The sequence below is a fragment of the Anolis sagrei genome, chromosome 9 (assembly GCF_037176765.1).
Source record: "Anolis sagrei isolate rAnoSag1 chromosome 9, rAnoSag1.mat, whole genome shotgun sequence".
Lineage (NCBI taxonomy): Eukaryota > Metazoa > Chordata > Lepidosauria > Squamata > Dactyloidae > Anolis > Anolis sagrei.
In genome coordinates, this window is record NC_090029.1 from 26,349,589 (window position 1) to 26,374,641 (window position 25,053).

At 45.5% G+C, this 25,053-nt stretch overlaps 1 protein-coding gene across 11 annotated transcripts in view; it reads right to left on the reverse strand.

The window, feature by feature from the left end:
* Positions 1 to 25,053, reverse strand: part of CELF6 (CUGBP Elav-like family member 6) — a 196,079-nt gene that overhangs the window by 92,716 nt on the left and 78,310 nt on the right. For 2 of the 11 annotated variants that reach the window (XM_060755329.2, XM_060755328.2), the window contains exon 1: positions 16,671 to 17,099. The exons of the other annotated variants lie outside the window; for them this stretch is intronic. In XM_060755329.2, coding sequence (XP_060611312.2) covers positions 16,671 to 16,757 — 87 coding nt within the window. In that variant the 5' untranslated portion in view covers positions 16,758 to 17,099. Of the gene's footprint in view, positions 1 to 16,670; positions 17,100 to 25,053 lie in introns of those variants that run through there. 11 annotated transcript variants of the gene reach the window in all.

The window sequence follows — 25,053 nt, forward strand, 5'->3', positions numbered from 1 at the left end:
ATCTCAGGATGCATCTACTACACTGGCCATCTGTCAGGGATATTTTGATTGTGCTTTTCCTGCATGACAAGAGGTTGGACTAGATGGCCCATGTGGTCTCTTCCAATTCTGTTATTTTATGATTCTAATTAATATAGTTTGATCCTACTTTAATTGCCCTGGCTCAGTGCTATGGAATCCGGAGAGCTGTAGTTTGGCGAGTCTTCCCTTCCAAAAAGTGCTGGCACCTTGCAAAACCGCAACTCCCGGAAATCCACAGAATGGAACCATCACAGTACTGTTAAACTGCATTAATTCTGCAGTGTAGATGCACGCTCAGGTTTGTCCCAGTCTTTCAGGAGAACTATCCAAGGTCCTGAAACCTATTTATCAGTATTGTACTTTCCAGAGACTCTCGATTTGCTGCAGCACTCATAAGGAATGCTGTGTTTCTTTTCTCCGTAGGGACATCCGTAGGGATACCAAGGTGCTTGTTGATAGAGCTATTGTCCTCCCGACCCTGCTATATTCCTGCGAACCATGGACAGTCTACAGACATCACATGCAACTTCTGGAACGATTCCATCAGTGTTGTCTCCAAAAAATCCTGCAAATTTCTTGGGAAGACAGGCGGACAAATGTCAGCATGCTGGAAGAAGCAAAGACCACCAGCATTGAAGCGATGGTCCTCCATCATCAACTCCACTGGACAGGCCACATTGTCCGAATGCCTGAGCACCATCTCCCAAAGCAGTTACTATACTCCGAACTCAAGAACAGAAAACAGAATGTTGGAGGACAGGAAAAGAGATTGAAAGATGGGCTCCAAGCCAACCTTAAAAACTGCAGCATAGACACTGAGAACTGGGAAGCCCTGGCCCTTAGCGCCCCAGCTGGAGGTCAGCTGTGACCAGCAGTGCTGTAGAATTTGAAGAGGCACAAATGGAAGGCAAAAGAAAGAAATGTGCCAAGAGGAAGGCACATTAAGCCAATCCCAACCGGGACCGCCTTCCACCTTCTCACTGCGGGAGAAGATGCAGGTCAAGAATCAGGCTCCACAGTCACCTACGGATCCACCGCCAGGACACCGAACTTGGAGGACAATCTTACCCGGACAACGAGAGATCGCCTAAGTAAAGTAAGTAAGTAAGTAAGTTCTATTGGGACATGCAAACATCTTTGGATTCCCCTTTCCTTTGAAGGCTGAATTTCCAAACGACCAACTGCCATTTTAAATTATTGCGATGTTAGAAATCAGGAAACGAAAGGAACATTTCATTGCAGGGGATGAATTCTTATCTGGGGGGCAGTGCCCTTATCTTGTCCTCTCCGGGAGCTATATCCCTGTAATGAGGCTGATTGAAAAAGTGGGCACGCCATCCCTCCCTCCCTCCCTCCTTTCCCTCCTTTCCTCGTCATCCTGCAATCTGTTGGAAGAAAGGCAGATTGCTCTTGCCAGAGGTCTAAACTGATCACAGATTCTCTCATTCCTTCCATTGGAAGAATACTGTAAACCTGAAGAAGCACGGCAGGAAGCGGAGTCTCACTCAATACAGGCTGCCCTCCACATTCCCTGGGGTTAGGGATACAAAACTCTCACAAGAGTGGAAAAAATGAATTTAAAAATCTGGGAGTACACTTTTCCAGAAATCTCTAGGTCCTCTAACACAGTGTTTCTCAACCTGGGGGTCGGGACCCCTGGGGAGGGGGAGGGTCACAATGGGGTGTTGGAGGGGTCACCAAAGACCATCAGGATACACAGTATTTTCTGCTGGTCATGGGAGTTCTGTGTGGGAAGTCTGGCCCAATTCTATCATTGGTGGGGTTCAGAATGCTCTCTAATTGTAGGTGAACTATAAATCCCAGCATCTACAACTCCCAAATGTCAAGGTCTATTTTCCCCAAACTCCCAACAGTGTTCACATTTGGGCATATTGAGTATTCGTGCCAAGTTTAGTCCAGATCTATCATTGTTTGAGTCCACAGTGCTTTCTGGAGATAGTTGAACTACAACTCCCAAACTCAAGGCCAATGCTCACCTAACCCTTTCATTATTTTTTGCTTGTCATGGGCGTTCTGTGTGCCAAGTTTGGGTCAATTCCATCTCTGGTGGAGTTCAGAATGTTCTCTGATTGTAGGTGAACTATAAATCCCAGCAACGACAACTCCCAAGGTCCGGAGAATGAAAATGCATCCTGCCTATCAGATATGTACATGACGATTCATAACAGTAACAAAATTCCAGTTATGAAGTAGCAACAAAAATAATTTTAGGTGGTCATCACAACATGAGGAATTATATAAAGGGGTCACGGCGTTAGGAAGGTTGAGAACCACTGCTCTAACATGATTCCCGGAGAGATGCTGTGAATCAGATCCATTTCTTTTTAATAGATTTTTAAATAGTTTTTAGAGTTTTTATGGATTTTATATGTATTTATGATGTGATTTCATTGCTTTTAAGTGATATATGTATATGTGTGTGTATATGTATATAATATATATGCCAACTGTTGCCGGTCTGTACGCTGCCCTGAGTCACCTTTGGGCTGAAATGGGCGGGATAAAAATGATGTAAACAAACAAACAAATAAATAAATCCACAAAAGTTAAGTCTGAAAAAGTGGGCGGCAACTGGAATTTCTTTTTGCGGAGTGATTCCAACCCTTTCATGAACAAACAAGAGTATTGCTGCAGGACTCCTTGATCCCATGTTATTTATTTATTGTATCAGAAGCAAATCGAGGGTACAGTTGTAATTTATTTAAAAACACAAGCAAAGTTTGCAAACTTGGCATTATGCTAAATGTCCTTTGACCACTAGCTGGCCACTTGGAGTGCCTCTGGTGTTGCTGTAAGAAGGACCTTCATTGTGCATGTGGCAGAGCTCAAGCTGCATTGTAATAGGTGGTCTGTGGTTTGCTCTTCTCCACACTCGCATGTTGTGGAGTCCACTTTGTGGCCCAATTTCTTAAGGTTGGCTCTGCATCTTGTGGTGCCAGAGCGTAGTCTGCTCAGCACCTTCCAAGTCACCCAGTCTTCTGTGTGCCCAGGAGGGAGTCTTTCCCTGGTTTTATCCTGCCACTTTTGGACTCCTGCTTGCTGAGTTCTCAACCTTCCTTAATGCTGCAACCCCTTAAGGGTGTGGTGACCCCCAGCCAGAAAATTGTTTTGTTGCTACTTCATAATGTAATGTTGCCACTGTTATGAATCATCATGTAAATATTTGATATGCAGGATGTATTTTCATTCCCTGGACCAAATTTGGCACAAATACTCAATTTGCAAATACTGGTGGGGTTGGGGCAGGGGGGTGGATTTTGTCATTTGGGAGTTGTAGTTGCTGGAAATTCATAGTTAACCTACAATCAAAGAGCCTTCTGAACCTCACCAACAATAGAATTGGGCCAGTCTTCCCACACAGAACCCCCACGATCAACAGAAAATATTGTGTTTCCTAATGGTCTTTGGTGACCCCTCTGATACCCCCCTCACAACCCCCCTCAGGGGTGCAGACCCCAAGGCTGAAGAACACTGGCTTAAAGAAAGATTGGATGTAAGATGTCATGTTTATTTAAGCTGCTCATTTTAAATTAGTTTGTTTTTGACTTGTTATATGGTATTCTTGGCATTGAATGTTTGCCATTGTGTCTTTTTTTTTGGTCAGGATTGATTGATTGATTATTGTGATCAGATCTGTGTATATGTAAGAACAAGCCAAGCCCCAATCGCTAAGCTGGAACATTTACATTCAGAGTTATAATAATGTTCCCTGAGAAGGTAGATTTGCCAAAACAATACAGCTGGTTAGGAATCTCAAGATAGGGGGAAAAATCAAATGAGATATTAACACAAATGGATGCATCTACACTGTAGAATCAATGTGATTTAATGCCACTCAGTGCAATGGAAAGCTGAGAGTTGTAGTTTTGTGCTTTCCCTGCCTTGGGCTTTATTCCTAGAATTCCATCATATTATTATAATTATTTACAGCATTTATATTCCACCCTTCTCCTCACCGCAGGGGACTCAGGGCGGATTACAGTGTACACATATATGGCAAACATTCAATGCCAATTTTTAACATACAACATATACAGATATACACAGAGGCTATTTTAACTTTTTCTGGCCGCCAGGGAAGCTGGCGCTTTAATCGTCCATCTGCGACGCTGATGAAGCACTTCCGCATTCCCCGCATGCTTCCCCGCTGGAATGCTTTTGCTGGAGTCTTCTTTATGGCCTCATAAATCAGTTAATTTAGCCTCCCCACACTTTAAGGTGGTACCTAATTTTCCTACTTGACAGATGCAACTGTCTTTCGGGTTGCAAAGGTCGACAACAGGCTACACACAATTGGTTGGAAACCCACTTCAATCCGGGCTGGCTTCGAACTCATGACCTTTTGGTCAGAGTGATCTTAATGCAGCTGACACTCAGCCAGCTGCGCCACAATCCCGGCTTGAAAGTGGTGTCAAACAGCATTTGTTCAACAGCCATTGTATCTTATATTGCTGGAAACCACCCTGAGACCATTCAGAAGATGGGTTACAAATAAAGCATATTATTATTATTATTATTATTATTATTATTATTGTGAACAAACCCTAAACTGTCATCTTTTGCATTCCACCTTAGTATTATAAAGGACAGTAGAATATAGTAAGTGAAGTCACCTTCTCTAGAGGTTTTTAAGCAGAGGCTGGATGGCCATCTGTTGGGAGGGCTTGCATTGTGTGTTCCTCCATTGCAGAATAGGGTTGGACTGGATGGCCCTTGAGTCTCTTCCATGTTTATGATGTAGTGCCCTTGCCATCCCATGCAACTCTGGCTGCCCATGTGCATTCGGTGGCTGCCCAGCGGAGGTTGGCGTTAGCTCGGGGCGCTCTCTTCCGAGGGAAGTGTCGCAGTCAGCTTGCCTCTTTGGATAAATCCACTGCTCTATTAATAGCTGCCTCTGCTGGCGGGGCGCTATGAGTAGGCCGAAGGGAAGGCAATGGGGGGAGAGGAGCATGATGGCCAACTTGGACCACCATAATGTAACAGATGCCCTACACCAGGAGGAGAAGGAACCTAAACACACCAAAGTGGGGCTGGATGGAAAGTATAAGCAGGGAGGGATAGACATGATTTGCAATGCCAACGATCATCTTTGACATGACCTTTGCCATGGCCAAAAACGAAGAGAGGGCCCAAGGCTTGAGAGAACAACAATTGAGTTGGAAATGTCCGCAAGCAGCAAGAGAAATTCCTCAAGAGGTTGCTTTGGGGAGAGCCCCCGGGTGGCCCTCCTCGGAGGGTTTCCCCATTTCCCTCGATGAGCGATCTCATGTCGAACAAAGCGCGGCCTTTTGTTTAAATGACTCATCTAGCCTTCCGTTTGTTTGATTGTCACATAATGATTACACTGACAATTTTATTTTTCCTTAACAGCACAAAATTGGGAACACCCACCAAGAGTTCGAGTCAAAGCCTGAGCTTAGGGACCGTAATCGTGTGGCGGTCTAAGTGGCGTTGGACTACAACTCCCAGCATTCCACAGCACAAACCAGACTGGTAAAGGTTAATGGGAGGTATGGTTGGGGACCCACAAGCTTCCCACCCAGCTCAAGGTGGGGTTGAGTGGAAATTTGCATGGAATGCGTAGATGCTAAGTGATGTGTGCAGATGCAAAAGCGAGAACTGTGGTGTGCCTTCAAGCTGTTTCCAGCGTATGGGGGGTTTCGTGACAAGATTTATTTGGAAAGGGTTTGCCATGGGCTTCCTTGGAGGCTGAGTGAGGATGAAGGGTCTTAGGTCTCACCGTGGGTTTCCATGACTGAACAGGGAAATTTTAATCTTAAGCATGATGACACCACACTATGCTGGGCTCTATATAGTGTGTGCCTTGAAGACACCAGTCAACTTATGTCGACCTTTGAAACTTCATATAGTTTTCTTAGGGAAGGAATACTCACTCGTGGTTCTAGTTCCTTTTTCTGAAATATAACATGTTTTTGGTAATCTCCCATTCAAGAGCTGACCAGAGATGAGTCTGCTTAGCTTCCAAAACCAGATGGGATTTGACACTACTTTCTTAGGCGATCCCTCGTTGTCCGAATAGGATTGTCTTCCAAGATTGGTGTTCTGGCAGTGGGTTCATAGGTGACTGTTGTGCATTCTTGACCTGCATGTTCTCCCACAGTGAGCGCATCAGTTTCCAGGTGGAAGGCGGTCCCGGTCAGGGTTGGCTTGATGTGCCTTCCTCTTGGCACATTTCTTTCTTTCACCCTCCAAATTCTACAGCACTGCTGGTCACAGCTGACCTCCAGCTGGAGCGCTCAAGGGCCAGGGCTTCCCAGTTCTCAGTGTCTCTACCAGAGTTTTAAAGCCTGGCTTTAAATCTCTTTTCCTGCCCAACAACATTCTGTTTTCAGTTCTTGAGTTCGGAATAGAGCAACTGCTTTGGGAGACGGTGACCAGGCATCCAGACAACATGGTCGATCCAGCGGAGTTGATGGCAGAGGGCCATTGCTTCAGTGCTGGTGGTCTTTACTTCTTCCAGCATGCTGACATTTGTCCACTTGTCTTCCCAAGAGATTTGCAGGATTTTTTTGGAGGCAACGTTGATGGAATCATTCTAGGAGTTGCATGTGACGTCTTCAGTTTGTTCCCATGTTCCTCAACATTTTTGGGGTGTTCTATGGGTAGATGGTCCTTGAGCGCTGTTTGGAGAAGGGCTCGTCTAGAGGGCTCCTGAAGGGCTTGGGTGTTCATTTGGCACCTTGTTTTCTTCCTTGGAGCCTGCGCTTGGGGGTGATTTGATAGCCATTGTGGATCGGATTAGCCTGCTGTCTGTCCAGCAGTGGTCAGCACCTGTACATTGAGGGTACAATAGAGTCTTGCTTATCCGACATAAACGGGTCAGCAGAACATTGGATAAACGAAAATGTCGGATAATATGGAGTCTCCTACTGTTACCCATCCAATGCGGCACTAGACACCTAGAATACTAACAACGGGACTCAAAGGGTTATGGCAAGGCAACATCTTGAGGCTAGAGCAGACCAGCAGGAAGTGCCCAGATGTGGAAGAGGAGCATGGAAATCACAGAGGGAAGGAGGGAGGACATTTCTGCTTCTGTTCTTGCCTCTTTCCTCCTATTCCTTCCTTCCTCCTCCTCCTCCTCCTTGTTTTGCCTTTGGGAATGGAGAGAGAATTGGAGATCGCTCCTTTAATTGAAGGGGAAATGCTGAAGGAAAAGGACGTCATCGGATAAGAGCGTTGGATAAGATGGAATGTCGGATAAGCGAAGGTCAGATAAGCAAGACTCTACTGTATTAGAACCATTGTGTGCATAATGTACCTTCAGGTTGCCTTTCGATGTTTTCTTGGATAAGGAATACTCCAAGGTAGTTTTGATTGCTCTTTCCTAGGAAATATAGCCTACAGCACCTGATATTCCCTGGTGGTCTCCCATCCAAGTACTGACCAGTGTTAATTCTGCTTTAGCTTCAAGATCAGATGGAATCTGGTACTTTGATGTAAATAGAAATGTCACTAGGGTGGACTCAATTGGCTTTATCAGTGACCACTGGTGACGGGTCACATTAGCTTGCTTAGCTTCTACCATTGTTTTTTTCTTTCAGCTGGAACTAAATTGGTCAGCTCTTCAAATATAGTAAGTAAACAAATTGCGGCCCTTCAAGTGCTGTTAGTCTCCAATAACCATTACCACAGCATTTCTCAACCTGGGGGTCAGGACCCTGGGAGGGCTTTGTGAGGGGGTGTCAGAGGAATCACCAAAAACACAGTATTTTCTGTTAGCCATGGGGCTTCTGTGTGGGAAGTTTGGCCCAATTCTCTCTTTGGTTGGGTTCAGAATGTTATATGATTATAGGTGAACTATAAATCCCAGCAACTACAACTCCCAAATGTCAAGATCTATTTCCCCCAAACTCCACCACTGTTCACATTTGGGCATATTGAGTATTCATGCCAAGTTTGGTCCAGATCCATAAAAGTGCTCTCTGGATGTAGGTGAACTACAACTCCAAAACTCAAGGTCAGTGCCCACCAAACCCTTCCAGTATTTTCTGTTGGTCATCTGAGTTCTCTGTGCCAAATTTGCTTCAATTCCATCATTGGTGGAGTTCAGAATGCTCTTTGATTGTAGATGAACTATAAATCCCAGCAACTACAACTCCTAAATAACAAAATCAATCCCCTCCCAACCCCACCAGTATTCAGACTTGGGTATATTGGGTATTTGTGCCCAATTTGATCCAGTGAAAGAAAATACATCCTGCATATCAGGTCAACGTCCACCAAACACTTCCAGTTAGTCATGGGAGTTCTGTGTGCCAAGACTGGTTCAATTCCATCATTGGTGGAGCTCAGAATGATCTTTGATTGTAGGTGAACTATAAATCCCAGCAACTACAACTCCCAAATGACAAAATCAATCCCCTCCCAACTCCACCAGTATTCAAATTTGGGCATATCGGGTATTTGTGCCAAATTTGATCGAGTGAATGAAAATATTTACATTATGATTCATAACAGTAGCAACATTACTGTGATGAAGTAGCAATGAAAATAATGTTCTGGTTGGGTGTCATCGCAACATCAGGAACTGTATTAAGGGGTCATGGCATTAGGAAGGTGGAGAAACACTAGATTAGCTCCAGGTGACAATAGCCTGATAGGCGATGATGGGATGGACAATCACTCACTTATCAAGGCCCACTTTGAAAAAAGTATAAAGTAGCCACTCCCTGCTCAGCCTACTATGCAGCACAAAACAAGATCTCCCTTGAAGATCACGGCGCTCAAATGAAGGTTGTTTCCTGCTTACATTCAGAGAATATCTCTCTCCCTCTACGAATGATGAATGCCCAACTAAGGTGTCCTCACCTCTTGGCAGCTGTTTTTCAAAAGGACCAGGAAAGATGTCACAGACCACGTCTGCAAGGCAGCCTTTGAAAAATGAGGCTTCAGAAGGCAATGCGCGTGGTCAGAATCACATTTCAGGTTTGAACCCTCGCCTGAACTCCTTACTCACATCCAAGCGGAAAGATGTAGCACAACAGCGTCCTACCATTCCCTTGAGGATGGAGCGCTTGCTGTGGAAATGAAGGTGAATGGCTGGGACTGTCTTCCGGATTTCACATTTAAAGTTCAGTCTGAACCTGTCTCTTTGCCGTGATGATTTCAAATGGGGTTGGCCAAAACATTTGACCGATGGATTGCAAAACTTCTCAAACTCTATGCTGACTAGTTGTATGGATTTCTAAGTGACTCTGTTCCCAGAATACAACATGGATAATATGAGAGTTATCCGGAAAATAAGGTTACAAGATTTTTTTAATACAAAGAATGAATATATTTTAATAAAACTTACATTGATTGTAGAATAGTTATTACATTATTTTCCCACATAATCACCATTCAGTTCAATACATTTCCCCCCTTGGTGGAAGTTTGGCCTCGTCTGTGAGCATTCAGAAGAAGACCTACAAGCCACTCTAAACACCGTTGCAGAAGCACACGAGAAGCTCGGCTTGTCATCGAACATCGAGAAAACCAAAGTGCTCTTCCAGCAGTCACCAGCCAATCCCTCTCCAATGCCAGAAATACAACTTAATTGTGGAACATTAGAAATTGTTGACCATTTCCACTCCCTTGGCAGCCACCTCTCCACAAAAGTCAACATTGACACTGAAATACAACACTGCCTGAGCTCTGCGAGTGCAGCATTTTCCCAAATGAAGCAGAGAGTGTTTGAGGACCGGGACACCGAGACCAATGTGCTTGTTTATAAAGCTATTGTCCTCCCAATCTCGCTGTGAAATGTGGTCTATCTACAGATGTCACATGCAACTCCTAGAATGATTCCATCAGCATTGTTTCCAAAAAATCCTGCAAATCTCTTGGGAAGACAGGCAGGGAAATGTCAGAGTGCTGGAAGGAGCAAAAACCACCAGCACTGAAGTGATGGTCCTCCGTCATCAACTCTGCTGGACCGACCACGTTGTCCGGATGCTCAAAGATCACCATCCCCCAAAGCAGTTGCTCTATTCTGAACTCAAGAATGGAAAACAGAATTTTGGAGGGCAGGAAAAGACATTTAAAGATGGTCTCTGAGCCAACCACAAAAACTCTGGCATATACACTGAGAACTGGGAAGCCCAATGACCATTGGGACAACCTGGACTGGTTGATGCCAGAGCCTTTGCAGTTCAATTTCGAGGCCTTGATAGCGGCTGAGTTTTTCTTGTTGTTTTTCCTCAATGCAACTGTCACCTGGAATGGCGACATCAATAATCCAGACTTTTTTCTTTTCCACAATCATGATGTCTGGTATATTGTGTTCCAAAACTTTGTCAGTCTGGATTTGAAAGTCCCACAGTATTTTTGCGTGTTCATTTTCCACAACCTTTGCGGGTTTATGACCCCACCAATTCTTGACTCCTGGCAGGTGGCCCTTGTGACATAAGTTCCAGTGAATCATTTGGGCCACAGAGTTGTGCCTCTGTTTGTAGTCTGCCTGTGCAATTTTCTTGCAACAGCTGAGGAGATGATCCATGGTTTCATCAGCTTCCTTGCACAGTCTGCATTTTGGGTCATCCGCTGATTTTTCAATCCTGGCCTTAATGGCATTTGTTCTGATGGCTTGCTCCTGGGCTGCAAGAACCAGGCCTTCTGCTGTCTCCTTCTTCAGGGTTCCATTCATGAGCCATCACCAGGTCTTCTCCTTGTCAACTTTTCCTTCAGTCTTCTCAAGGGACTGCCCATGCGAGGCTTTGTTGTGCCAGCTGTCAGCTCTGGTTTGGAGTGCAGTTTTCTTGTACTGACTCTTTGTCTGCTGTGCTTCGAGAAGTTTCCAATTATTGACTTCAATTAAAGCAGGTTCTCGGCTTTCCTTGACATATTCTGCCAGGGCATCGTGTTTTAATTCTTCGACTGCTTGTTTGACTTGTAAGAGTCCTCTGCCACCAGACTTTCTAGGCAGATAGAGCCGGTCAACATCACTGCGAGGATGTAATGAATTATGAATGGTCATGAGTTTTCTAGTTTTTCTGTCTAAATTGTCCAGTTCTGCCTGTGTCCAGTTTATGATGCCAGCAGTATATCTTATGACATTATTATTATTATTATTATTATTATTATTATTATTATTATCTGGCTCCACCCCTTTTTAATGTGCCTGTCATCTGGCTCTGCTTCGTCTACTGAGTCTCTGTAAGCGATGACCCTGCCAGCTGGCTCTGCAACCCCAGTGTCTGCCTGCCAGCTGGCCCCGCCCACTCTGACTTGGTCTCAGCCAGATGGCTCCGCCCTCTCCCTAAAATCTAGCTGTCTCTGCCCTGCCCACTCTTCTCCTGTCTCTCTTGTTGTCTGACACCTTGCTCCCCTCCATACGGTTGGGGTTGAACATCTGCACTGAGGAGCTTGCGATCTTTTGTGTAGGCCAGCTTTGTGTCAAGCAGATGCCAATTAGCAGCAATGGAAACACTCCGGCTGCTGCTCTCCAAACCCTTTTGACCAATGTTCTCTGCTGGAGAGCAAAGTTCTGAGCTGGCACCAGTTTCATGCACAAACTATCCAGACAGCCAGGCAAGCAACAATGGTGGGTCTGGGGGGCTCCTATTGTGCCCTACATTATATATTTACGACATTTATATGCTGCCCTTCTCATCCTGAAGGGGACTCATCTCGGTTTACAAGATATATATATACATACAATATATTATGTTATTAGCATAGTACAATATCAGTCTTACTGGCATAGACACTGAGAACTGGGAAGCCCTGGCCCTTGAGTGCTCCAGCTGGAGGTTAGCTGTGACCAGCAGTGCTGCAGAATTTGAAGAGGCACAAATGGAGGGCGAAAAAGAGAAACGTGCCAAGAGGAAGGCATGTCAAGCCAACCCTGACCGGGACCGCCTTCCACCTGGAAGCCAATGCCCTCACTGTGGGAGAAGATGCAGGTCAAGAACAGGGCTCCACAGTCACCTAAGGACCCACCAGAACACTGATCCTGAAAGACTATCCTACTCAGCCAATGAGGGATCACCTAATTGGCATTGGAATTGAATTGGAATTGGAATATCAGTCTTAAATATTACTATATTGTACTATACCACTATGGTGTAATATTATTAGTAATAGTACATGTAATATAAATATATAATTATAATATCATATTATTATTATTATTATTAGTAGTAGTAGTAGTAGTATTATATGGGGTATGGTGCTCATCTCCATTTCTAAGCCAGAGCCAGCGTTGTCCATAGACACCTCCAAGGTCACGTGGCCACTGGCATGACTGCAAGGAGCGCCGTTACCTTCCCGCCAGAGTGGTACCTATTGATCTACTCACATTTGCATGTTTTTGAACTGCTATGTTGGCAAAAGCTGGGGCTGACAGCAGAAGCTCACGCTGCTTCCTGGATTCGAATCTGCGACCTTTCGGTCAACAAGCTCAGCAGCCCATTGCGTCACCGGGGGCTCCTTATACTGCATTACATTATAATATTATTCATTATAATATTATACATTATAATATTATAAATATTATATGTATATATAATATATTACATTACATTACGTTATATTATATTATATTATATTATTAGCATATTATTAGCATAGCATATTTCCCCAGGAACCACACAGCCTGTCCAAAATGCCAAAGAATCAACAATATTATTGTTACTCTTGGGCAGTTCTAGGAAAGGCAGTTCACTTGGTCTTAGATGGCCAGGCAAAGAGAGAGCTTTCACTGCCTTGTCTTTGGAAGAAAAGAAGGATAGGCACAGCTCTATTGTGTCTGGGCCCGGAAACAGATGAAAGACCCTCCCTCCATCCCAAGTGCCACTGCCTTCATCCCAAAGGAAAATAAGAGGCTGACACTATGCCTTGGTCTGGACCAGATATGGGCAAACTTTGCCCATGCCTGGTTTAGAACTCCCAAATGTCAAGGTCTATTTTCCCCAAATTCCGCCAATGTTCACATTTGGGCATACTGAGTATTCATGCCAAGTCTGGTCCAGATCCACCATTGTTTGAATCCAAAATGCTCTCTGGATGTAGGCAAACTACAACTCCAAAATTCAAGGTCAATGCCCACCAAACCCTTGCAGTATTTCTCTTGGTCATCGGAGTTCTGTGTGCCAAATTTGCTTCAATTCCATCATTGGTAGTGTTCAGAATGCTCTTTGATTGTATGTGAACTATAAGTCCCAGCAACTACAACTCTGAAATGTCAAGGTCTATTTTCCCCAAACTCTACCAGTGTTCACATTTGGGCATATTAAGTATTCGTCCCGAGTTAAGTCCAGATCCATCATTGTTTGAGTCCACGGTGCTCTCTGGATGCAGGTGAACTACAACTCCCAAACTCAAGGTCAATGCCCATCAAACCCCTTTTCAGTATTTTCTGTTGGTCATGGGAGTTCTGTGTGCCAAGTTTGGTTCAGTTCTATCACTGGTGGAGTTCAGAATGCTCTTTGATTCTAAGTGAACTGTAAATCCCAGCAACTACAAAATGAATGTTCTCCCTCAACTACACCGTTATTCAAATTTGGGCATATTGGGTGTTTGGGCAAATTTGGTTCAGTGAATGAAAATCCACCTACATATCAGATATTTACATGATGATTCATAACAGTAGTAAATTACAGTTATGAAGTAGCAACGAAAATAATGTTATGGTTGGGGGCCACAACATGAGGAACTGTATTAAGGGGTTGCAGCATTAGGAAGTTTGAGAACCACTGTCTTAGAAGTATTTGAAAGTGATGGAATATATACTTGTGCATATCTCTTAAGTGGCTTAGGGGGGAAAGGAAAGGGTCTGAGGCTGTTAGGAATGGTGGGAGTTGAAGTCCAAAAAACCTGGAGGGCCAAAGTTTGCCCAAGCCTGGCATAGATGCCTCCCAAGGTTTTCGTATTCCATTGCTGGTTTTAAATTGCATTGTTTGGCTTTATTGTAAATGTCTATTTTATGGTATGTTTATGTTTTGCTATCAAATTGCTGCCTAATTTGTAACACCGCTGAGTCTCCTTCGGGGTAGAGAAGGGCGGGATATAAATGAAGTCAATAATAATAATATTAATAATCATAATAATAATAAGATGATGATGATGATGAGAGCTTTGGTATTCAAAATTACAAAGAAAGCACTTTTTGCTGCTGTGCATCACATTCAGCAACAAATGTTTCCTTTTGGTTTCAGGGTTTTGAAAATTGATGTGTGCATTAGATTTGATGGTGCATTAGACTCGAGTAAATACATTCATAAACGGGTGGGGAAGGATTGGGGACAATATCTCCCAAGTCCCTGGCCAGTGCTCCAGAATGTGCCCCTTGCTGAAAACCGACGTGAGCATTAGATTCGATGGTGCATTAGACTCGAGTAAAAACGGTCGTAAATGGGTGGGGAAGGGTTGGGGCAATATCTCCCAAGTCCCTTGCCAGCGCTCCAGAACATGCCTCTTGCCAAAATCTGATGTGTGCATTAAATTCAATGCTGCATTAGACTCGAGTAAATACTGTCGTTAATGGGTGAGGAAGGATTGCGAACAATATCTCCCAAGTCCCTTGTCAGCACAACAGAATGTGCCCCTTGCAGAAAACTGACATGCGCATTAGATTCGATTGTGCGTTAGATTTGAGTAAATACGGTCATAAATGAGTGGGGAAGGATTGGGGACAATATTTCCCAAGATCCTTGCCAGCGTTCCTGATCGTGCCCATTGCTGAAAACTGATGTGCGGATTAGATTCGAAGGTGCATTAGATTCAAGTAAATACGGTCGTAAATGGGTGGGGAAGGATTGGGGACAATGTCTCCCAAGTACATTGCCAGCGCTCCAGAATGTGTCCCTTGCCGAAAACTGGTGTGAGCATTAGATTCGATGGTGCGTTACACTCGATTCAATACTGTTGTAAAAGAGTGGGGAAGTATTGAGGACAATATCTCCCAAGTCCCTTGCCAGTGCAACAGAACTTGCTCCTTGCTGAAAACTGATGAGCGCATTAGATTCGAAGGTGCGTTAGATTTGAGTAAATACAGTCATAAATGGGTGGGGAAGGATTGGGGACAATATTTCCCAAGTACTTTGCTAGCGCTCCAAAACGTGCCCCTTGCCGAAAACTGATGAGCGCATTAGATTCACTGGTGCATTAGATTTGAGTAAATACAGTCGTAAATGGGTGGGGAAGGATTCAGGACAATATTTCCCAAGATCCTTGCCAGTGCTCCTGATCGTGCCCATTGCTGAAAACTGATGTGCAGATTAGATTCGATGGTGCATTAGATTTGAGTAAATACGGTCGTAAATGGGTGGGGAAGGGTTGGGGACAATGTCTCCCAAATACCTTGCCAGCGCTCCAGAACATGCCCCTTGCCACAAACTGACCTATGCATTAGATTCGATGGTGCGTTAGATTCGAGTAAATATGGTCGTAAATGGGTGGGGAAGGAATGGGGACAATGTCTCGCAAGTACCTTGCCAGTGCTCCAGAATGTGCCCCTTGCCAAAAACCGACATGTGCATTAGATTCGATGGCACATTAGACTTGAGGAAATATGGTAATAAGTAATAAGTGGGTGGGGAAGGATTGGGGACAATATCTCCCAAGTCCCTTGCCAGCGCTCCAGAATGTGCCCCTTGCTAATCCAGGAAAGCATTTCCTGTGTTGGCTGTATGTATTTCCTGCCCGTTGCTGCCCTCCCTCCATCCTCAGCCACACCTTCACCCCCGGCTTCCATCTTCCACGCCTGGCATATTGTGGAGCGTGGGATGGAGGCTGGGAACACGCCGCCAGATAAAGCGACGGCGGAAAGAGAGCTATTTCAGGCTTGCTGTGTTCTAGGAGAGAGAGCCTCGCTTGCTTTGGAGACGGTGGCAGCTCCTTGGCCCTCCATTTTGACTCTCGGGGGTCCTTAGCGCGTGCCAGCCACACCCACGCGGAGCACGCCTGTGCCAAGGGGGAGGGCTCATGCTCCTCTGGCACAAATGAGCCCCTCAAAGCCCCACCCTGCCAACTTCAATGCCAGCCCCCCGAAAGGACAGCACAAGGGGCATCCTTGTTATCACAGACACAACGAAAACGTGTGCGCCAACGAACAACTGGGCATCTCCCCCACTCACTCACCCACCCACCCATTGAGAAGGAAGGCTGCATCTCTATCTCTTTTCTTCCTATGCAGAAGGGAAAAATATATCAGCTCCACCCTCATACATTGCAAGATTTCTCCCCCATCTTACCCAAATTGTTTTCCCAAAACATACAACCGGTCATGGTCTTTCTCGTCCCTCCTTCCCCCATATATCTTCATACCAAGCTCCATACAAAAGACAAGGGAAGGTCCTCTAGGGAGGGGCTGTGCCATCTAGCCAGTCCAATGCTGACCAAAAAGGGATTGGCAGGGAGCTGAAGGGATGGACAGCGCCAAGAGCCCTGGAGAGGTGGGCCTGGGTTGGGGAAAGGATGGCTCTCCGCTTCCTCCCAGACAAAGGCCATGCCAGACAAAGGCAAAGGGAGGGAGGGAAGGGAAGGGAAGGAAAGAAGGAAGGATGACAGGGAGGAGACAAAGAGAAAAGGGAAGGAAGGAGAAAAAAGGAAGGAAGGAAGGGATAGATGAGTGTATGTGTGTCTGTCTGTCTCATGGGGAGGGGAAGGAAGATTGTGCCTACCTCGATGCAGAGGAACTTGGAGCCGGCTGGCATCCAAACCAGGGGGACCCGGCTGGCAGGGGGGCCCAAGAGTTGGGGCAGCTGCATGGTCCCCACCTCCTTCGCCTGCTTCCACTGCCGCTTTTCGGAGGAGGCTGAGGCACATAGAGACTCTCTCTCTCTCTCTCTCTCTCTCTCTCTCTTGTTCGCTGGCACACAGGCACACGAGAGAGCGCACACACATGCACAGCTACAGAGAGAAAGAGAGAGGGAGAGGGAGAAAGGAAGAAAGAGGGAGACACAGAGCAGGCTGTGCTGCTGAATTCATCACAGTGTCAGCCACTGGTAGGGATGGCTGGGGGAAGGGTGGGCGTGGGGAGGGGATCCCAGCCTTTGCCAAGGCCAATGCAGCTGGCTGCTTAGGGGAAGAAGGGGAAGGAGGAAGAGAAGTAGGAGGGAAAGAAGGAGAGAAGGAGAAGAAGGAAGAAGAGGAAAAGGAAGAGGAGGAGGAGAAAGAGAAAAAGAAGGAGGAGAAGGAGGAGGAGGAGGAGAACAAGAACTAGGATAAGAAGGAGAGGAGGAGGGGAATTAGAAGGAGAAGCAGGAGGAAGAGGAAAAGGAGATAAAAAGAAATAGAAGAAGCAGAAGGAGAATAGAAAGAAAGAGAAGAGGAGAGGGGGAGAAAAAGGAGAAGGAAGAGGAGGATGAGAAGGAGAAGAAGGAGAAGTAGGAGAAGAAGGAGAAAAGGAGGAGAATTAGAAGAACAAGGAGAAGAAGGAGGAAAAGGATGAGATGAAAAAGGAGGAGCAGGAGGAGAAAGAGAAGAATGTGGAGGAGAAAAAGAAGGAGAAAATGAGGAGAATGAGAAGGAGAGGAGGAGAAGGAGAAGGAGGGGATGAAAGAGAAGAGTAAGAACTAGGAGAAGAAGGAGAGGAGGAGGAGAATTAGAAGGAGGCGGAGGAAAAGGAGATGAAAAACAAGTAGAAGAAGCAGAAGGAGAAGAGGAAGGAGGAGGATGAGAAGGAGAAGAAGGAGAAAAATGAGAAGAACAAGAACTAGAAGAAGAAAGAGAGGAGGAGGAAAAATTAGAAGGAGGAGGAAGAGGAAGAGAAGGAGAAGGAAAAGTAAAAGGAGGAGGAGGAGGAGAAAAAGAAGAAGTACAAGGAGAAAGAGAAAGAGGAGGAGGAGAAGAAGGAGGAAGATGAGAAGGAGACTGGCCCTATATCCCAGGATCCGATCTCAGGTTTTCTGCTTTAAACTGCCAGATAATCTGGGATAAACCTAGAATCAGATCCTGGGATACAGGGCCTGTTTGGAAGATCCCTTAAATATCTATACATAAAAAGTGAAAATATATATGTGTGTGTATGTGGCTGGGATGTCCACTTCCACAGACAGGCTCTCACTTCCACAAACAGCTCTAGCTCCCACTACTCAGAAGACACCAATGGCCCTTCCTCCAATGATGTTTCAGGTTATAGTGAGTGCCATGAACATGTCCAAGAGCCCTGCCAATGTCCTCCACAAACACCCCACTGCCCACCATCTAAGTGAAGGCTTTCATACAGGGACAATTCCATCGTAGGTTTCATGTGTTTCCTCCACTACAGACATCCCAGTGTTTCTGATTCTCTCCATTGGTGTGGAATTTGCATGACCCCGCCCACTGCCTCTCCCTTAACCCTTTTCTATTCTTTTCTATGGTACACAGCAAACAGAGGAATTGATCAGCAACTGAACATACTAGAGAGGTTTGGGGAGAATTCACTATGATTTATAGGAGTCGGAAGTACTGGGATGTATACTTCACCTGCAATCTAAGAACTGCACTCAACTCCACCAACAATGGAACTGGAACTTACTTTGCACACAGAACCCCCATGATCAGCAAAAAATACTGGAGGTCTTTGGAGGGATTTAGAGGAGTTGTAGTTCACCTACATCCAGAACCCAAACAATGATGGATCTGGGCCAAACTTGGCATGCATACCTGATATGCCAGTGGTTCTCAACCAGCGGATCCCCAGATGTTTTGGCCTAGAAATCCCAGCCAATTTACCAGGTATTAGGATTTCTGGGAGTTGAAGACCAAAACATCTGGGGACCCACAGATTGAGAACCATGGCAATATGCCCAATATTGCTGGGTTTTGAGGGGGAATTGGCTTGAACATTTTGAAGTTGTAGGTACTGGGAGTTATAGTTCACTTGCATTTAATGAGTACTCTAGAACTCCGCCAAAAATAGACCAAACTTGGCACACAAAGCCCCCATGACCTACTGTATGTCTTGGTGCAGTTTGGGGGAGGACAGACCATGGATGATGGGATTTTCAGTACCATCACACACATCACTCACTTCCAGAGACCACTGCAACCCCCACACATGATGGACCTGAAACAAACTTGGTACACAGACTCTTCATGAACCACTTTGCGTCCTGGTACAGTGTGGGGAAGCATGGACCATGGATGATGGGATTTGAAGTACCTTCACCCACTTCCAGAAACCACCGTGACCCCCACGCATGATGGGCCTAAAACAATCTTGGCACACAGACTCTGCATTAAGCACTTTATGTCCTGGTGCAGTGTGGGGGAGAATGGACCATATATGATGGGATTTGCAGTACCGTCACTCCCTTCCAGAGACCACTGTGACCCCCACGCATGATGGACCTGAAACAAACTTGGCACACAGACTCTGCATTAAGCACTTTACATCCTGGGGGGGGGGGGGGAATGGACCATGTATGATGGGATTCGCAGTATCATCACTCACTTCCAGAGACCACTGCAACCCCCTTGCATGACAGATCCGAACCCACACGCATGACTGGACCTGAACTTGGTACACAGACCCTGCATAAGCCACTTTACGTCCTGGTGCAGTGTGGGGGAGAATGGACCATGTATGATGGGATTTGCAGTACCGTCACTCACTTCCAGAGACCACTGCGACCCCCACGCATGACGGACCTGAACCCTCACGCATAATCGGACCTGAACTTGGCACACAGACCCTGCATTAGCAACTTTACATCCTGGTGCAGTGTGGGGGAGAATGGACCATGGATGATGGGATTTGCAGTACCTTCACTCACTTCCAGAGACCACTGCGACCCCCCATGCATGACAGACCTGAATCCCCAAGCATGACCGAATCTGAACTTGGCACACAGACCCTGAATTAACCACTTTATGTCCAGGTGCAGTGTGGGGGAGAATGGACCATGATGATGGGATTTGCAGTACTTCCAATTTCTAATAAATCTGGAAAAGCCAAACCTGCAGGTCTGGAGGGATGACTGCAATAGATATCTCTCTTTCTCCCCAAAGTGCAAAGAGCAAGGTAGCTTTAAAACTACAGAAAGAGAATATTAAAGTGGAACGAAATTACTCACAATGTTTAAAAAAGGATTCCAAAACTCAAGTTTCTACATTTCAGTGTCTGAAGCTTCCCATCCTTTCCCACTTGGGCTACACAACAGACACGCTGCCGCTGCCCAAGATCTTTCAAATAAAGAATAAATCACCAGCAAAGCAATTACAGCGAAATGTATCAGGCCATCAAACATGCATTACAATGGGAGGGGGGGAGGCACCAGCATTCAAAACGACAACGTCTCTGCCAAAAATGAATAGAAGGCAACCACGTTGTTGTTGAAGAGGGGGTTTCCCGTCACACAAATCTTTCATTGGGCTTCTAGTTGGAAACGTGCCAGACTTTGCTGCTGCTGCTACTACTAGCATCATGACTACAGCTACCAAACCTCTGGATCACATTTCCATACATTATGGAGGTGTGGTCCAAGGGTTAGGAAGGAGAAGTAATGCACCGCACATCCATTGCGAGTTGGCAATATTTGTTGTTTCTGCTTACCTTCAAGCCACTTCCAGTGAATGGAAATCTTATGGTGAACCTATCACAGGGTTTTCTTGGCCAGATGTGTTCGGAGTGGATTTGCCTTTGCCTTCTTTGAGGCTGAGAGAGTGTGATTTGCCCAAGGGCACCCAATGGGCTTCCACATGTCAAAAACGAGATCAGTAAAGTTAAAGTTTTTCCCCTGACATTAAGTCTAGTCGTGTCTGACTCTGGGAGTTGGTGCTCATCTCTGTTTCTAAGCCGAAGAGCTGGCATTGTCCATAGACACCTTTAAGGTCATGTGGTTGGCATGACTGCACGGAGCGCTGTTATCTTTCCGCTGGAGCGGTACCTATTGATCTAGTCACATTTGCATGTTTTCAAACTGCTAGGTTGGCAGAAGCTTGGGGATGACAGCCATCCCCTCCCCAATGCCAGAGATACAGCTTAATGGTGTAACATTAGAAAATGTTGACCATTAGATTCTTGTGGGTTTTTTCGGGCTATAGGGCCATGTTCTAGAGGCATTTCTCCTGACGTTTCGCCTGCATCTATGGCAAGCATCCTGAGGTAAGGCATTTTGGAAAATGGCATTTATAACCTTTTGGAAAAACACCTTCTGGAGATCATACCTTTTTAAAGAAAAGCATGACCTTTCAGAAAAGACCCCAAACCCCTTTAGAGTAGAATCTTCTCATGTGGTATAAACCAGATATAATTATACAAGGCAATGGTTTCAGTTGTTAGACTGAATAACCTGTTACCTCTGATCTGTTAGGAAAATAGCGATTTAGAAGTGTTCTTAGTGCCTAAAATATATATATTCTCCCATAAAACAACTTGTTTTACATCATGCACTCAAGAGACAAAAATGAAGTAGACTTTGATTTAAAAAATTAGCATATTTGGTTTAATGACAAACTTCATGTGTTCAGCATATAAAAGTACAAAACGTATTAGTCCAGTTTCATATATGTTTGAGATGGTTCCTTGTGCCAGGGCATCTCTCTTGTAACAAAACAGCTATCAAGAGGTCACACAGTCAAAAGGAGAGAGCGAGCATGTGGTCTGCAGCCCCTTTTGTATTCTCACAAACCATAGAGTAAAGGAAGCTGCATAGCAGAACATACATACAGGAAACAGTAAGCAACCAGATCATAGATTAAACATTACTAGAGAAGGTTTGAAGAAGGGTTTCCTTTCCCAAATACTAGTGAAAGTAGCACCTGGGAGATAATAATAATAATAATAATAATAATAATAATAATAATAATAATAATTTATTTATATACTACTCCATCTCCTCGAGGGGACTCTGAGCGGTTCCCAAGTAACATCACAAAACATGCAAAGTAAAAAACAACATAACCATAAGATTAACAAAACAAAATATAAGCATAAAAATTGTTGCCATAACACACATATATTAAAAGAATCCTCCCTGTTCAAGGCAATTTAAATGTTTTAAAAGGCTGGGCCAAGATTTGCGCAAGCCCAAAAATTCTAGGGGGGCCAGGAATTAAATGAAATGCTATGGCAGGCAAACATATTAGGTATGGGTCTGTGGCTGTTCATTTTGGGCCCGATTAGAGGAAATGATTTGGGTAATTGGTAGGAAGAATAAGGCCGTATTCGACAATGTGTAGGGCTGATTTCAAACTTGTCTTTTTCAAAGGCTTGTTGAAACCACCAGGTCTTCAAACTCTTACAAAAGGAGGGGAGAGATGGGGCCTGTCTTATTTCCCTTGGAACGGTGTTCCAGAGGCAGGGGGCCACTACCGGGAAGGCCCTCCCTCTCATCCCCACCAACCTTGCTTGAGACGGAGGTGGGACCGAGAGGGGGGCCTCCCCGGAAGATCTTAGAGCTCGTGCCGGTTCATAGAAGGAGATGCAATCGCAGAGATAGACGGAGCCCGAACCGTTTAGGGCTTTATAGGTCATGACCTGCACCTTGAATTTGGCTTGGCAACTGTTTTAATAGGGGTGTTGTATGCTCCCTATAGTTTGTTCCAGTAAGGAGCCTGGCTGCCACCTGTTGTACCAGTTGAATTTCCATCTTCAAGGGCAGCCCCACGTAGAGCGCATTGCAATAGTCCAGTTTGGATGTAACCAAGGCATGGACTACCCTGGCCAAGTCAGACTTCACGAGGTATGGTCGCAGCTGGCGCACAAGTTTGAGTTGTGCAAAGGCCCTCCCGGCCACCACTGACACCTGAGCATCAAGCGACAGCATTGAGTCCAGGAGGACCCCCAAGCTACGGACCTACGCCTTCAGGCGGAGTGTAATCCCGTCGAGCACATATGGGAGTGTAACCCCGTCGAAGATATGGTGTATTTCTACAAAAAAAATTTGGGGTTACCAAATGGAAGACTTTTTTGTCTTTCCTGATCAAAGCTAATGTTAGCTGCAGACTGAAAGCGTGTCTGGTACCCAAAAATACCACAACAGTATAATAAACATAACAAAACATGGCCATACAGCCATAAATGCAATAAAACCCACTAACTGCCATCATAAAAGAGTGTTTGAAAGCACTAAAAGGACAGTAAGATGACTGACCAGCCAAAACATAAATACTCAGATAAACAGAAAAGTTTGAAACTAAAATCTGGGGGGCAGAGACACCAAGACACCACTTTAGCTACCAAGGCTCAGTGCTATAGGGTAAGGCTTGTGCATTCGGGGTAAACCTTGACACGGTTTGTGTCCTGGCTTTTGGTGGGGGGCCTGATCAGTTTTTGGGAGCCTCCCAAAATCAGGAGGACAGATCTCTGCTTTTGCGCTAGGGTACCGAAAGATCCATTTTCTATTGGCCCATTATGGGGGGGGGGGGGAGCATCCCAGGCTCCCCTTCTCGTCATTTTAGCCATTTAAGCTGTTTTACTCTAGAGGAGATGTGCTTGGCTGCAGGGAGGCATGCACACTTTCTCTCCTAGGCCTACATTCCACACATGCTCTCTTTCAAAGGCAAGGAGGCACATTCTGTTTCTTACTCTAGAGGAGGTGCTCAGATGCAGGCAGGTGCACATGCTTTCTGGGCCCACATGCCACACATGAACTCTTTCCAACATAAGGAGGCAAGTGCTGTTTCTTACTCTAGAAGAAACACTTGGATGCAGGCAGGTGTACACGCTTTCTCTGTCAGGCTTACATTCCACACACACTCTTTCCAAGGCAAGGAGGTCAGTTATGTTTCTTATTCTAGAGGAGATGCTCGGATGCAGGCAGCTGCATGCACTTTTGTGCACCTGCAGGCCACACACACTCTCTTTCCAAGGCAAAGAGGCAAGTTCTGTTTCTTACTCTAGAGGAGGTGCTTGGATGCAGGCAAGTGTGTGTGCTTTCTGGGCTTGCACACCACACATGCACTCTGTCCAAGGCAAGGAGGCAAGTTCTGTTTCTTACTCTCGAGGAGGCGCTTGGATGCAGGCAAGTGTGTGTGCTTTCTGGGCTTGCACACCACACATGCACTCTTTCCAACGCAAGGTGGCAAGTTCTATTTCTTACTCTAGAGGAGGTGCTCAAATGCAGGTGAGTGTGTGCACTTTCTGGCCCTGCACACCACACACACACTCTTTCCAAGGCAAGGAGGCAAGTTCTTGTTTCTTACTCTAGAGGAGGTGCTCAGATGCAGGCAGGTGCATGTACTTTCTGGCTCTGCACGCCACACATGCACTTTTTCCAAGGCAGGGAGGTAAGTTCTGTTTCTTACTCTAGAGGAGGCACTCGGATGCAGGCAAGTGTGTGCACTTTGTGGCCCTGCACACCACACATGCACTCTGTCCAAGGCAAGGAGGCAAGTTCTGTTTCTTACTCTCGAGGGGGTGCTCGGATGCAGGCAGTTGCATGCACTTTTGTGGGCCTGCATGCCAAACGCACACATTCTTTCCCGCAAGGAGGCAAGTTCTGTTTCTTGCTGTAGAGGAGGCACTTTGATGTAGGCAGGTGTGCGTGCTTTCTGGGCCTATATGCCACACATACACTCTTTCCAAGGCAAGGAGGCTTGGAGCACTACATGCTCATGAAAAGCAGGTAAGGAGCTGGTATCAGCTCCTGCTTGCTTTTGTGACAAGCTGATTTTTGTACCGAGAGGGGCCTTCCCATTATGTGATCCTGAAGGTGACATAAATAATGAAAGAATGGATGTACCAAAGGAAAACAGTTCCGTTCACAACTCTATTATGGAGTCCTGGGAGCTGTAGTTTGGTGAGGTACTAGAAATCTTTGTCAGAGAAAGATGAAACTACAATTCCCGCGACTGCATACCAATGAGCCACAGCAGTTAAAGTGGTGTCAAACTGCATTCATTCCACACCTTGTTATGAGGGAAGAAGGGTCATCTTAAAACAGGGTTTCAAAATATGTGCAGTAGACAAATTTGTTGCAACCAGCACTTTGCTCCTTTTTTTTTTCCTGGAGTAACCTCCGCTGTACTTAATAGGCTCTTTAAATTAGCATACCTAAACGAATTATGAAATGAATGCAGTTTAAAGGAATTGAGTTATGCAAATGAACAGTGGCCATCAGCACCCTTCCTGCG